At 38.2% G+C, this 16336-nt stretch overlaps 1 protein-coding gene across 1 annotated transcript in view; it reads left to right on the top strand.

Annotated features, from left to right (window-relative positions):
* Positions 1–2011: 2011 nt before the first annotated feature.
* LOC131240886 (uncharacterized) overlaps positions 2012–16336 on the top strand; it is a 35573-nt gene continuing 21248 nt past the window's right edge. Inside the window, exons 1-9 of the mRNA XM_058239410.1 lie at positions 2012–2222; positions 2308–2455; positions 2581–2699; positions 3261–3345; positions 3651–3781; positions 7166–7321; positions 11865–11975; positions 12553–12664; positions 15402–15545. Coding sequence (XP_058095393.1) covers positions 2154–2222; positions 2308–2455; positions 2581–2699; positions 3261–3345; positions 3651–3781; positions 7166–7321; positions 11865–11975; positions 12553–12664; positions 15402–15545 — 1075 coding nt within the window. The 5' untranslated portion in view covers positions 2012–2153. The remainder of the gene's footprint in view (positions 2223–2307; positions 2456–2580; positions 2700–3260; positions 3346–3650; positions 3782–7165; positions 7322–11864; positions 11976–12552; positions 12665–15401; positions 15546–16336) is intronic.

Raw genomic sequence — 16336 nt, 5'->3', positions numbered from 1 at the left:
CTGGCTGATAGCCTTAGGCATGAGCCCAGAAAATGTAAACCTAGTTGTCAGGTGGACAATAATATAAGAAACAATGGTAATTGAACATCCATCATTAAAAGCTTTATATGGCCTGCTCTAATATTTATTTTCCATCAATCAGCTGAGAAAGTCAACGTAAACCTAAATGTAATTAAAAAAAAAAACAAATATTAGCTTGGTCCAAAAACTTTTGTGGCTTATTATGGTCAATTATCACGGTTTCCTAAGGCACGGTCCACTTAAGAATTGAATCTGCTTCATTTTTGGGCTCATGTCTAATGGATGACGTGGATATAGAACACACACATCAAGGTGGGGCCACGGTAATGGAGACACCACCTTAGGTTAGGTCGGGCCGCTCCTGCCAGAAATTTTACACATGGTAAATTGTGGAACTCAGCGTGGCCAAGTCAAATTCTGAAAATTAAATTGCTTGAACGACCCTGATCTCTGATTCGTCTTGTTTGGTGAGACAAGACCGTTGACAATTTTCATTTTAAACGTCCAATGCATGTCAAGCAATCTAATAGTCAGATGATCGTATGAGCGCAATTTTTGTTTCACCACGCATCAAAATAGCAACCATAATTTGAACTTGACTTATTTGTACTCTCTCTATGAAAATTTTAAGCTCCAGCGTATCATCCATCGCACCATGCCAGAGTATCTAACTTTTCTCATTTAAAAAAGTTCACTCCATTGCGGACGCCACTTGCCTCCAGTGACCTGGGGTTACACGCTCCCCTGTGATCCAAAGCTCTGTGGGGCCACCGTGATGTTTGTGTTATACCGACTTCGATTTCAACTGCCTGTTTTAGGACATGAGCTGAATCATGAGAGAGATCCAAAATTCAAGTGGGCCATACCGCGATGGAGACAACCACCGTTGGAGCCTTCCGACGTGATGTTTAGTTGACAGGAGCGGATTAGGTGTTACCCGCATAAAACTTACCCTTATCATGAGGCCTACATTAATGATGTGTTGTATATCCACAGGGTCTATCTGCTCTACTCACCAATTTTAGGAAGTAGTCCTAAAAATTGGAAAAAATCAACACTGTGGGCCTGTCTTTTAAGGTAAATATTTTTCTCGCTGGCGAGAAAGTTTACCGACGGGAGAGGATTTTTAAAGTATGGACGGACAAAAATACCCCTTTCACCCCTCGGGTAAAAAAGCAGGTGAGTACAAGGGTTAATTTCACTCGAAATAAGTTGTCCGTACAAGCAGGTCTACTTTGGTTATCTATGTTTGTGGTCGGTCGCTGGTAAGGTAAGTAAAAGGCGGTGTCTCCGGTAAAAAAATTACATTAGGCAGATCCAAATCTCAAGTGGACTGCGCCACACAAAAAAGTAATGGTTGGATGCCCACCGCTAGAAACTTCCAAGAGCCCACATTAAGCAGGTACCTAATGTTTATTTGTCATCGAACCGTCGATATGAACAACCAGAGTACAGTCTACACAGATCAGCTTGATGCAAAACTTCTGTGGCCCACGGGAAAGTTTTTAACGGTCATTTACCAATTTTTTTAGTGGCGTGGTCTTATGAAGATTTGGATCTGCTTAAGTTTTGCGATAACCTCTAAAATGAGCTGTCAAAACGGATGGACAGTGTGGATATATGACAAATTCATCGAGGTGGGCTCCGCATGGTGAGAGTAACACCCACTGAGGTTTTACCCGCGCTACCTTAGATAACATCCAAACCGTCCATAAGGCGATGCCTACCGGAGGCTGGTGCAATGTTAAAAACAGATATAACCCCGATCCAAGACTTTTGTGACCCTACAAAGATTTCAACGGTGGGAGTTCAATCCTCATTTGTGTTGCCCACTTGAATTTTGGATCCTCCTCTTGGCTGAATTCACATCTTAAAATGAGTAAGGAAACTGATGGACGGAGTGGATGTAACAAAAAAACGTTTTGGTGGGCTCCACAGAGCTTTGGGTTACAGAGGAGCCGTGTAACCCCGGGTTACAGGCAACTCGCTTCGAATTCATTCCCCCTGTAGCAACCGCGAAAATAACAGAAGAAGAAACCTCGCAAAAACCCTCGCCTGGAAGGAGAAGAAGAGCAAGAGCGACTCCTCTCCGTGCCCGAGTCGCTCGATTCCTAACTCAGTTATAAAGGAAAATGCTCACGCAACACGGTCTTGAACTCGCTTTCCAACTCATCACTGCCCACTTCGGCGATCTCGTTGCTGTAAGATCCCCTTCTCGCTCCGTTCATCTCTCACATACACCGTATCTCAGTGTATTTCTGTAACCCCTTCTCTATTCCTTCACAGAAAGTATGCAAATGCCTTCTGCACAAAGGAACTCTATCATTGGAGGAACTGATTCGACACACCAAACTCGAGCGTGCGCAGCTAAAGAACTGTCTCCTCGTCCTAATCCAACACAATTGCGTTCAAGCCTTCAATATCGAAATACAAAGTAAATTTCCCACCGCCGCTATTTCCGTTGCTACTATTATCTTCTATGTGAAAAAAGAACGGCAGAGATGCAATCTTTTTTTTTTAAAAAATTTTCTCCTTCTTTTTTCTCCTGGTTTTAATTAGGCGGGGCTGGGGCTGCGCCAAAGACCGTAACTCAGTACATGGCACTCTTTGATAACATCCTGCACCGCATGCGTTTCCCAAAGTTTCTGGTGATCGTGGCGGAGCGCTTCGACAAGCAGGTTTCGTGCTTGAATTTGGAGATACATTAGAGTGTGTAGTTTCTGCTATTTCTGAAATCGTACACTTGGCATGAATGTATGTCTATCCAGATAGTCTGAATTGCTGGTTCCACTTTGGATGGAGCATAGTTCTAAATTCGCACAGATTGGACTATCCTAACCATCCAGTTGGTGGCCGTCAAATGGACTGGGAAAAGAGGAATGGTCAATTGCCCAAAATGGCGGGTATTGGATCGTTATGATTGTCCAGTCAGCGTGATTGTCGGGCTATGCTCCATCCACAATTGTGTGAATGATTTGGATGGTCTGGTTTGGAGAATGTGCTTGCCACATATGCGGCGAGTGATTCAACTAAGAAATGGTGGAAAATGTACATAGTAGTTGTGGCCCAAATAATTTTATATTGTTCCCAAGCAAAATGCATGAAGTAGTTATTTGTTGGAATAAAGGTAGTAATGAATTTCTCGCATTTTCTTGGGCAGTGTGAAGCACCTCTTGAGGGATTATCATTTATTTGTTGGAACAAAGGTAGTAATGAATTTCGTGCATTTTCTTGGGCAGTGTGAAACACTTCTTGAGGGATTACTTCAACATGGCCGTCTTTCTTTGGATCAAATCATAGACCGCGCAAAACAGGGAAACCAAGGTATGGGTTGTTTCGTTTTGACTTATTCAGTTGAACTTGTGATTGAACTTACAATTTGAAGTAATTAGAGACTTCATATAGGAGTGTTCTTGGACAATTTTTATGGGACAGAGAATAAGATTCAAACTTCAACCACCCCACTATCGATTTTTTTTTCTTTTCGTAATTGCATTTCTTTTACATTATAACTACATGTAACGAGGAATGATGTCTGATGAGAATGACTGTTTTATGTAAATAACAACTGTATTAGCTTATTTTTGTGATTTGATTTTTGGGTCTTATCTTGGTTATTGTTTCTTTAGGGAATAATGATGCTCACCAAGCAAACTTCATTAAACTTGTCGATGCACACTTCGTGGAGCGCTGTCCGAGTTCTCAACCCTTTGTTGAATTGAATAATGAAAGTGCTCAGCCTCGAAGACGGGGTTCTAAGTTAAGTATACTATAGCACATTGCGTGGTATTTTTATTTAGGTGATCTTCATCATCATTACTCATGTTATTAAATTCAAAAGTAGGGCACAAATGGGGTGTATAACTGTATATGTTATATATTTGATTGGATAACTGCAGATCAACATCTTTCTAGGTTGAAAGGCGTAAATATGATTGCTGAGTGCATATTCAAGCAATATTAATGGTCTGGACCCTTGCATTTTTATATGAACAATTGTGATATATATGGCCCTGTTAAGGGTAAGGGAAACACCTTGTCATTTGTAGAGATTCTTAAATATGATTGCAGAGTGCATATTGTAGCAATATTAATGGTCTGGACTCTTGCATTTTTATATGAGCAATCGTGGCATCTATGACCCTGTTAAGGGCAAGGGAAACACCGTTGTTTGTGTGTGTGTGTGTATATATATATATACGGAAACGCTCACCTGCGAACCAGTTCGTACGTACTACGTACGAACTTTTTTAAGAACCCATCATACGTGATGTCGATCCAAAATCTGAACCGTTCATGTGAAGCAGCACCTCCTGAAACCCCCCAGGCCTAAGTTTTACTTTGATCTAAAACTTTGATAGGCCATGAAAAATGAAAACAGTTTCCTCCCTTGATTTGCATTTCTCTTTGCTATGGCCCACTAGAATATTAGATCAGGGTGAAAATTTGTCACGTGAGGTTTTATGGGATTTCGCATCACATGGACCGTTCAGATTAGACACTCATGGCATGTGTGCAAAGGTGCGCACGTGCGTAGGTGCGCAGGGGAGCATGACTCTCTCTCTCTCTCTCTCTCTCTATATATATATATATATATATATATATATATATATATATGCAGCACACTGTTCATATACACACGTAAGTTTATGTATATATATGCATATTTGTGCTGGGGGGTGGTGGGGTTCAACGGTTATCCATGAGTGCAAGGGTGCTCGATGTGTGGATGCTTGGCCGGACACCCATGAGGGGCCAAGGTGGAAGGCTGAAATCTTTCACACACATATTTACAAATGCCTTGTCTAGAGGACATGTTTGTACAGGTGGTGGGCCTTTTGTTTTCGTGACATAAGCTAAGCGTTTTTGGCTTCGAAGGTCGAGGTTTGCTTTGATTGACAAATCAAAGAAAGGTAAGGGTGGTCGACAGGGTATTGGCTGAGCCAAGTTTGGTACACCGAATGACTAACTAATCAATGTTACAAGGACTTGAAGACCAATTTAGGTGGAGGCTCAAGAATTTTGCAGAAACCAGAAGAGGCCTCTTGGATAATCCTCTCTCTTGGTTCGAGCCTTTGTAATGCCTGGGTGATAGTACTATTTGGTGGTGATGAATGAAGTAATTTATATAGCCTTCTAGTCAAGGTGTTAGTATTACGTAACGTTTATGGCCAGTTTATTGGCCTAAGGCCCTGTAATGGCCAGAGCTTTTTTCTTTGGGAAAAGAATCTAAACAATTATTGGTAAAATTCTAAAAATGTGAGGATACCAAATATGTATCCTTCTTTTGGTTTTGGACATGTATTTGATGGTGTAATGGGACATCTATGGTAAGAATGTCGTCTGTCAGGCAGTGTCAACTTGTTTGCTGAAATTTGACCAAATAGGCCCTAGTTGAACACAAATTAAGCATAATTTGGTGGATTAGGGCCCATTACCTATAAGTACAACAAAACAAAAGATGGAAAAATGAAAAAAGTGATAGTTTATCCCTTCTGATATAATAGTCCACTTTGCTTCCGTTCATCACATCCCACTCGAATTTTGTGTTTTGATCCTCAAAATAGCCCTTCATCTTGTTTAAAGTTACTTTCTAAGCTTTCTTCATGGTTGAAATGAATGAAGTAGTGGAAAAATGAGAGAAAAATTGGAAATAAAAATGTTCGAAATGAACCCTTTATGGGCATGCTGGCTTGTAATGGCTTATTGGCCCCATAACTGCGTTGATACAGAGTGTATCGGCAGATACAGGATGATATAGTTCATTTTTTTTTCCCACAACAGACCGATTCATCCCTGTATCATGTAATGGGGTGATTGTTCCCTTTATATAGTGGCCTTTACGGTTGTAACGTAACCGTTTTTTAATACCATGCTTCCAGTTGCTCAGGTCGGCTGTGCAACCAATTCTGGCACACCACTGTGTATGCTGATCCTGCTATTGCATTAATTGGAAGTACAGCTCCATTATGCGAAATGCATTCCTGAAGGATGAAGTGTTCATGAGGATCCTGCTGCCCGAACTCCCTCAGATTATGAGCCCTATGGATAACGGGTGAACTGAAGGGACAATGTCATTTCTTGGGCTTAAAGAGAGTTTCGGGTCTATGTTGTTGATGGGATTACAAATTTGCTGGAAAATATAGATGCCTCCTTAAGACATTTCCTAAGGTGAATGATGTAGTCATTTTCTTGCAAAGGAAAGAATTTATGGTTGATATTGTGTATTGGGCAAACTTTTTCCCTATAATCACTTTTCATCTTGATTTTTTTTTCTTAATAACTTGTCTATTTATCACAATCTCTAAACTTGATTCCGTTTTAGAATTTTAGTTGTTTCTTGTAACATTTGTAGCCAGACTTGGGCTGATAATGAGTTTATTTTTATTTTTATTTTTCTTTTGATCTTTTGTGAATGCCTATAATGAGTTCTTAGTTAAGGACTGCTAGTGAGAACTGTTTTTACTTATTAGTATATTCCGGATTTACTCAATAATATAATATATGAGTTATCAGTATCTGAAATCACCCTTACTATTTATTGATGCTTATATGAAAATATTAGTCTAATTCCATAATTTACAATATGTACTAACTGTATGTTAATAAGCAAGATTATAAAGGTATTGATGTAAATGACTAACAATTTGATATGCATGACTTAGAATACTATTACAAGGCTAAAATTCAAAATTCATATACGAAGGTACATGTATTCACCATATCATAGTGGCAGGGAGTCCTCTCTCTCAATCACATCTGACCTTAAAGCCACTAGTTTGTGGTGCTAAAATTATTGTTACAACTTATAAGAAGGCTTATCTTAAGCTTTTCATGGTGATTGGCAATTTCTTCACCTGTTACAGCTATACCCTTCTGTTATTGACTATTCATTTTTGCTATCAAGGTTGAGAACTTATTGACATAATCCAACTGGCATTGCTTTTGGACAACTGTTGTTTGTAATATATTTGTATGATTGAGAATTAAGTAAGATATTATAAATCCGTACCAGGGTATTATATAAGTTCACTATTGGGACTCTGCACTTGAAATTACTTCCAAGTACATCTCTTGTTGGCTTTATTGCATATCATTTGCATAGTCTGCACATGAAACTAAAGCATTTTTTCTTGTTTTGCAGGCTGCTGAAGTAATAGAAACTGTTGAACAACAGGCTATATCTGCTGCAGCTCCTTCAGAGACAGAAAGGTTTTCTGTTATTGCATGTGTGGGGAATGACATCACATTAGGCGAAGAAGCCAAGGAGCAGTTTCCTAGTCTCCAAGTCGGGGAAAAGGTCGGTGAAAGTGCTCTTATCATTTGGTATGGAACTTTTTGAATGGATTTTGTGTGGAAATGTTGTACTCGTCACAAACAGAACTTTGATCATTACAAAGCAAGGTACAAATGATCTGTACCTGAGTTTGATACTCTCTTCTCTAAGTTGACTAAAAGGGTCTAGTCTATGTACTAATATCATTAACAATGACGAGTCATAAACATGTACAACTGTTGTGCAAATATGTAGTTCTATGCCCAGCGACCAATGCAACTGCTTGCAGATACTTAACAACTTATTTGGAAAACAATGTTTGACCTTCTATATGACGATTTCTGTGCTCCATCTCATCAGGTTGTGCCCTCGTTGTCTGGCAATTTATGCAAAGGTTAAGGCCGATTGAATCATGTTCTTATCTTTGCAGTCCTTTTCTCCAGTATATGCATATGCCTATCTAGTTGTTGCTAAGCAATGCCGCCCAATGTCTATAGTGGGATTATAGGAACCTTTACCCAAGGATAGGCACATATTTCTTGAGCCTGCAATTTCTGCGACTAGGACCAAGGTATTCAATAATGGTAACGGTGGCCGTTCGGCTAGCCTTTTTGCTGTCATGATATGGGCTGTAATGGCTGTAACAGTCCTGTAATGGTCAAAATTTATTTCAGGGTGTGTTTGATTTTCCATTTCCACTTGTAAATGGTGGTAAATAAGAAATTATAGTATTTACCCCACGTTTGGTAGATATTGAAATGCCGGTTTAAAATTAAATACACCTCGGAAAATGTGTTTGCATGCAAGAAATTGACCCGGGATTGCATGCATGTCATCTCTATGGGACCCACTGTGCTGTATGTGTTTGATCCACGTTATCCATCTGTTTTACCAGCTCATTTAGGGCATGAGCCAAAAAATGAGGCAAATTCTAAGCTCAAGTGGATCAGCTAACAAGAGACAACTCCCAAAATGACATCCACCGTTGAAAATCAGAACCTTCCTAGGGCCCACAGGGATGTGTATCTGTCATCCAACTTGATCATAAGGTTACATAAACATGGAAGAAGGGATACACAAATATCAGCTTGATCCAAAACTTTTGTGGTCCCCAAGAAGTTCCCAACAAATAGGTGTTCAGTTCCCTCTGTTTCCTATGGTGTGGTCCACTTGTGCTTTGGATCTGCCTCATTTTTGGGATCATGCCCTAACATGAGCAGGTAAGATGAATGGATGGTGTGGATCATACACATACATAACGGTGGACCTCAAAGTTTTTGTTCACAATCCATTTTCTGCCTCAGTTTTAACATCAGTTTCTGCCCAAACATACTCTCTGTCAACGTCAACTTTGATTTTGCTGCTACAATTACAAAGGTAAGTAATGATAACCTATTTAAAGGTATTTACTCATGTAATCGAAAAATCAAACACCCTATAAAAGGACAAAAATGTATCGGCCCCGTATAGGCCCGGTATGGGCCAATTTCTATCAATTATGGCCCTTTATAGGCCCATATTGGCTTGTTACAAGTCATTTTTCAAGATCGGGTGTTACGGCACTGTATCACGTAATGGGCACCATCATTTCCTATGTAACGACCGTTATGCCCGTAACCTGTCCGTCTTTAAATACCATGAGTAGGAGCTTTTATTGGTGATCCAGACCACTAATCCAATAGGCGTCAACATAATGAGGTTGTCCAAAAGTCTCATTGATGTAACAATATGATGCATACCTGCGGTCCACCTACGCCCACTGCCCATCTAGACCCACTATATGGCCCGACAAGACATAGGCTCATAGCCCACCGTAAAGCCAAGCATGTGCTGATTATGTACAAATTTGGTGGCCTAAATGAAGGATTATAATTTACTATTTTTGGGAGATATGGGAGGCTGATTTAAAGATGCGATGGTGTAATTGATATGAAGATATGGGCTGGTTTTAGAGATATAGTTACTTTCCATGTTTGCTTTTTTATTAGGCTTTTGCTATATTAAGGAATATTAGATTAGTATTAGTTTGTAATTGTGATTGATTCTCTGAGTTGGGGGGATTTCAATTAAAGATTCATTTAGGATCTATAAAAGAGGGTAGCAGTGTAGGAGCTGGTCATTCTAATAATTTTCTAAGTTTGATTATTCTTTAAGTTTTGTAAGAGAAAAAATGTTGATATCAACAAAAGTTCTCTCTTACTCTCTTTCTACTCCATTGTTTTTGTGAGTATATATACATATATTAAATTTCTTTGCAATTTGGGAATCGAGATCTTAGTGACTCGGTAATCGGGTTACACCATTTTGGTATCAGAGTGAGGTTAGCTTTGGAAATTTTCGACTCTACATCATCTTCTAATCTCAGTGAAAGAGGTTACACAATAAGAGTTCACACAAGTAGCTCAATTTATTCGCACACTCGTAAAGGGAGTTCACACAAGCAGCTCATTTGAGTATTCAATATCTAAACTTGATGCAGGCCTTGAACTTCCATTCCTTCATGTGCTGCTGTCATAACATGTGGGGAGGTGTGATATAGGAGAGTAATTACATGAGAGCAGTTGGTGGAGACCAAAATATTGCTGCTATTGCCAAATATCACAGATAATATCAAAATTTTCAGTGGTATTTGGAAATGTTCTATATTACCTGGGGTTTTGGTATCGCTGACCTAGTGATAACATTAATTTCCATGATATTATCGATAATATCGCCAATATTTAGAACATTGGGTAGGATGAGGGGAAGAATTGTAAATTGACCCTCGAGTCTTAAATTTTTTTGTGGGTTATCTAGGGATCAATTTGAGTATGTTAGGTATAGGCCTAGACAGTGATTTCAATATTGGTATTGATGCATGCATTACGTCATTGGGATACAAAAACTCCGTGTTGCATATGGAATGTCACACGCCTCGCGGAATGTATCGCTATTTTTAAGAAAGATTGGGAAACTGATCGCATTTTTCAATGGAATTTCAAGGGATGTTAAAAAAGACATTATTGCACACATAGAACTCAAAAGACCATGAAAAAGAAGTACACATGATAGGTTTCTTTTGTATAGGGTCCTAAACTATGTGCTATCTAGCAGAAGTGAAATAATTAAATCTAAAATTAGTTCATATCATTTATAAATCATACAAGACAAGTGTGAAAACACAACCAATACATTCAAAGCAAAAAAAGAATGCATGTATTTAAAAAATGTATTTCCAAATTATTTTTTGTTAATTTTCTATAAAAAAATAAATTTATTATTGGAAGTAAATAAAATAGTGTGGCAGATATTTTGATCAGCATAAACTCATCAATACACATGTATTAGGTACCAATTTTGGTTGGCTAGTGTAATTTTAAAAAAAATATTACCTTTTAATTTATATTTCGATATTTTTTAGTTAAAAATATATATTTTTTCCAAAAATTCCAAAAGATTGCTTCAATCTGTAGATCAGCCTACAAGTACTCTTACATGATTTTCCTACACTCCAATTGCAAGTTAAATGGGTTAAATTGAGGGAATTTCAGATACCCCCAAATTCCTCCACTTTTCTCAAAATTGAAAATTGGAGGTAAAAATCCACGACCAACATGCAAACATGCAAAATCATGGATTACCAATTTGAATCCACTAATCCTAAACCATTTAAATAAGAAAAAACACTTAAAATTAAAAAAGTCACTAATTGGGTTCCGATTGATCTCCACTCTCCGATCTTGATTTCCCCACATAAATCCTCTTTTCTCCCCAAACAGATCACAAGGACTGGCCGAAATCATTTTAGCTCCAAACAACTCACAATGACTGGCTGAAATCCTCTTAGGAATCTAATAAAAAAAAGAAAAGAGAAAATGGATTTTTAGTTTTTTTTTTTTTTTGGTATTTTCTTGAAGGAGCGCTGTTTTCTCAGTATCGTCAATACATATTGCATTTATTGATGATATTCGGGAACTTTATATTGTGTTATATACAAAATACCATAATGTATCGATGTATCGTCGATTCATTGCGATATTCTCAGCGATACAGGGGAGTTTGATAACTCCTCGCTGATTCTATTGTTGATATGTTTAAATAACTGGGCCTAGGCATTGTATTGTTGTGATTGCTGTTCCTCCCCCTTGGTTCGATTGTTTGGCTTTTTGTATTTTTGCGCTTCTTTTGGTTTTTATGAATTTTAGTAATCTGTTAGGTCTGCCAAATCAAGTTACGTGATCATTTTTTCAGCAATATTATATATATATAGCGAGTTGATTCGAATTTTGTCAAGTTTCAATGAGTTTTTCTTAGTTTGTCAAATTTAGTCAAGCTTCTTCCAAGTCTTGACTGTGTCAGGAACCGTTGAGTTTTTCTGTAGTCTTGATGAAATCTGATCGAGTTGCCGAGTCAAGTTGAGTTTTTAAACTATATTGTTCAATATTTTTCTTTGTTCCATTTAGCCAGTGTGCTATTTTGCAAATAAGATTGGCTTGTTCATTATCACTAATCATAGAATACGATTTATAGCTAATTTATTCACTGATTCTGTTTCATTTTTTCAATGCATTTTTGTTTATTTTAATAGCGCAAGCATGAGGCTTTGGAGATGGATGATGAAACTATGACTGCGATTGGCAAGAAAGAAGTTCTTTGGCGTGCTAATTTTGAGGAGTTCGTACGTTGTCTTAGGCATAAGGTTTGTGTCAGCTTATAACATTGTCACATGAATGATCTTTGAAATGTGCTTATGATATTCCTAATTATCCTTCATTTGTAATTTACAATGCTGAAATGTTATGCACATTTTCTTTTTTCAGTTTATATGAATTTATCTGGATGCTCTTTTACTAGAGATTGCAGCTGTAATCAGTGACCGTGGCCAATATGAAGGCTTGTTGGCAAAACAGGATTCGTAAGTCGACCCTGAATAGCCGGGACAAGACTATGATTATGCGATTGATGACAATATTTGCTTGAATTCATTTTGCATCATTGTTCAGTTTTAAACACTTTGTTTCAGTTGAGTTCACTACAATAAATTCCAATATATGGGTCACAGTAAATTTACATGTGAGGCGAGTTGGAAGCTTCCATATAGGTAACACTCATTTAGGGTGGGGGGACAACAGCATTCGGTGCAGGATCAATTTCTCCACAAATTTTCTCGGGACTTTATTCATCAAAGAAAAATGAATCTTGGTGTTTTCCTGTTCTTGCACGCTGCATTTGATCATTTGCTAATGTGTCTGTACAAACTTCATTGTGTGTTTTAGGCCTGTGTTGCTAATGTGAGATCAAGGATGGATGTCAAGACTGGCACTGTTTTGGAAGCAATGCTAGAAGCAACAAGAAGCCGAGAAAAAAAAGTTAAAGAGGAGGAATCAGGTGATGACCTGATCTGACCCCTCTCCTAGGGTGGTCCATTAGTTTATATTCACTACTTCTATGCTATATTGCTCATTCTCTTCAAGCTCCTTATATGAGTCAGGAAGGTTTGCCATTGATTAGTGGGTATGATTGTACCAACACTAGTACACTGAATCCAATCAAAACTCTGCTCCAGCGAGAGTATTACGAGGATGGCTGACCTCCCGGAACGGCTAGTGTTGCACCTCTTCCTTTCAGCTATCTCTCCCCCCCGCCGCCCCACCCACCCTCCAAAAAAAAAAAAAAAAAAAAAAAAAGGAAAAAGAAAAAAAAGAAAAGGTTTCTACAGAAGTTGATATTGGTATGATGGATGTTCATAATGGTCTCTCTATGATGAATGGTCATATATTCCAAATATGATGGACATTCATAATGGTCTCTATATGATGAATATTCATATTTTCCAAATAACGTTGCTTATACCATATGCCTATGTCATTTTCAGAAATCAGGATAGTTATAAAATGTCACAACTAACATAGCTTAAGCAAGTTTCTGATCTTGAGTCGTGGAAGGTTTTTAGTCTTTTTTGACCTTCAACATGAGAAGCTACTAGCTTCAATCTCTACAAGGAAGAACCTGCATCTTCCGATTCTGTTTGATGCTTATTCACCACAAAAGTTGGTGTTATGGTTTGTGAAACTGTGATATAGAACTTAATTCACCATAAAGAACCCATCCAATATCTACCTTCTACCCCTATTGGGGTTTAGAGGAGTATCTTTAGGAGATGGACCGAGAGTACCCTTTATTAGATCTGCTACCACCCTCTAGGAAGTGTCCTTACTGCCAATGTGGTGCTTTAACTAAAGTCATCCCCAGAACATTTCAATTTCCACTTTCTTTGATCATGCTGATGTCATGCAAACATGGTTTATCATGCATGATGAAAAACCCAGTACACATGCAAAAAGTGAATAGGAATGGCTTTTGACTTGCATGGTTTATAACCATGAGGTGTGCTCATATGGTACCAGAGCCACTGCAGCATGTGCTGGAATGTGGGCCCTACATCAACTGTGCATTAGAGCTACCCCGTCCAGTAGATGAACCCTTCGATGTTATGTCATGGGGTTAATAATTAGCCTGAATGTAAACTCAGGTGGGCCACACCACATAGAACAGTTGGGAGGTGACACCCAACCAGTAAAACCTTCCCCACTGTGTGTGTGGCCGATCATGTTGTATATATGCAATCTAATCCAATCATTAGATTTGCCCCACTAAGATGAATGGACACACCAAAAATCAGGCCATTCCAAAACCCAGGCTGGCCACACCTTGTGAATTTAGAGGTCTTGGGCATGAGTTTACATTGTTCCATGCGTTTTTGCCCACCTAACTTTTGGATCAGCTTGATGTTTGGTTTCTACCATGAGCATCAGGGAGAGAAAATGATGGATTGGATGCACAATTGACGTGGGTCCCACAGCAGCCCAGTAACCCTACAAGTTTTGGTGGTACCAGTACCATATGAATGCACCTCTATTATCAAATAAATATTCAAATGTATCAGTTAATCAGAAGACCAAGTGCACTGAGGGACCATCTTTGAGTTTAATCTTGGATTCGTGGGAATCCATGTATAGGTAGGGTATGTGGTGCAATTTGATTATCGCGTCAATGAGATCTCGACACCTGAATCACAACAAATGGAGAAGAGTACAGCCACAAGAATAATGGAGTAGAGAGGGAGAAATAATTTTATTGATATCAAACTTCTTCTGGTACAAAACTTAAGAAACGTAACCTGTATGGTAGTTAGTCAGTGGTTACAAATTTTGGAATGACTACCTCCTACAGCAGTATGAAGTTAGTCAAACATGACCTGTACAATTGTTTATAAAATGAATGTACTAAATCTAGGCCTTAGACCAGTTCAATCAAGCAGGTTGAGTGTTGAGACAAGCCCCAACGGGTTTTAAGGTCCTCAACAAACTCAACCACATATCCGCATGAAAGAACTTGATCTACACATCCAAATCATACTTTTAACAGCATTTAGGGTTATGATACCCTGATATGGATTGAATACAACATGGTACGGTTTTACACATGCAATTAAAAGTATTGCATGCTCCACAATACAGATACCTTACCTATTTTGAACTGTTTGGGTATCATAGGTTTAAGTTTTTTTTTTGGTCTAGATAAAATAACGGCTATTACTATCAGCGTCAGAGAATGTTTTAGAAGCAGTTTGGAGTATTGTAAATTTGATTGAGGAAGTCGAAGCCATGTCTAATTGCCAAAGCTGGAACATGGAGAACCCTGGCTGAAACAGCATGCACATGTATCTACTTCCCATGACTACAGACTAACTTCTACAGCGTGTTGCAGAAAGATGATCAAGTTTAGTTTCATTCAACACTTTGGGTTGTTTCTAATATTGGATTCTCTTGTCACTAACACCTAGGATTTAGACAGATGCAAGGGGCGCCCAAATTGCATGCATGAAGCGAACCTCATAATGCTTATAGTGAGCCATACATTTTTTTCCCCCCTATTTTGTGCTTGCTCTCAAAATGCCCATAAAATTTTGAAGTGTTACATATGATTTTAGCGTTATCTATCAAATATCTTTGCCATTTTGCTGGATTTAATTTTCTTCATTGCAACTGTATTTTCTGATACTAAAGCTGTATGTAATTTTACAATTTAGCCTTATCTTTTATTATGATGCTTTGAATTGCAGCACCATTGTTGATGGACACCATTTTAGAAGAAGTGAGGAGAAGGCCAGAGGGTCTTGAAATGACCTTGGAACATGTTAGAGCTGCCCTCAACCAACTGGGTTCTTACTCGTCCATGGGAGGGACAGACGGGCCATACACTGTTGGTATTATTCGGCTATTTCCTTGCGTTTATGATTCTGTTGAACACAAAACAGTCAGTGTTGTTTTAAAGATGTCTTCTAAACATGGCTGGAAATTCATAACCTGGACTTAAAACTTGCATGAATGTTGACTCATGATTCAGGTGAGTTGCGTTGTTGACTCTAGTGAGCCAATGAAAGTTTGAATCCACTAAAAAAAAATGAGTAATAAATTTAATAACATAAAACCTAATTTATAATCAGGGAAAAAAAGAAAACAAAAATAAAAGCATTCTTTTTGTAAGGTTTTGTTTCTAATAGCTTAATGTTTTCTTTTAGTTTAAAAGGTTGTTTCAAATGTTTCATTGTCATCATCATCATTGTCGTCGTCGTCATCATCGTCGTCATGCCCTTGTCCCAGCTATTTGTGGTTGGTTTTACTAATCTTGTTTTGCCAGTCAATCCTCATGAGGCCCTATCCTTGTTTTGTTTTGAAATGGTTAATAAGAAAATATGATCCTGCAAAAACATGGAAAAGATAAAAAGGAGATATGTCCTCCTAGATATCCTCAACAAGATGAAGCTGCCAATAAAAAAAAAGAAGAAAAAAAAAAGGAAAAGGAAAAAAAGAAAAAGAAAAAAAAGAGAAGCTTGTGAAATCGCGTCCCTTCACTATGAAAGGATACTTAAAAACATAAGTGAATACCTATTAATCAGATCAACGATGAAGAAAATAATGTAGCTTATTGAAACAAACCATGACCCAAGATTCCGAGAAAGAAAAGGGTAAAAAGAGGAAAAGGCTGGTTTGTTTG

The sequence above is a fragment of the Magnolia sinica genome, chromosome 3 (assembly GCF_029962835.1).
Source record: "Magnolia sinica isolate HGM2019 chromosome 3, MsV1, whole genome shotgun sequence".
Classification (NCBI taxonomy): domain Eukaryota; kingdom Viridiplantae; phylum Streptophyta; class Magnoliopsida; order Magnoliales; family Magnoliaceae; genus Magnolia; species Magnolia sinica.
This window is presented reverse-complemented; position numbering and strand designations above follow the sequence as displayed.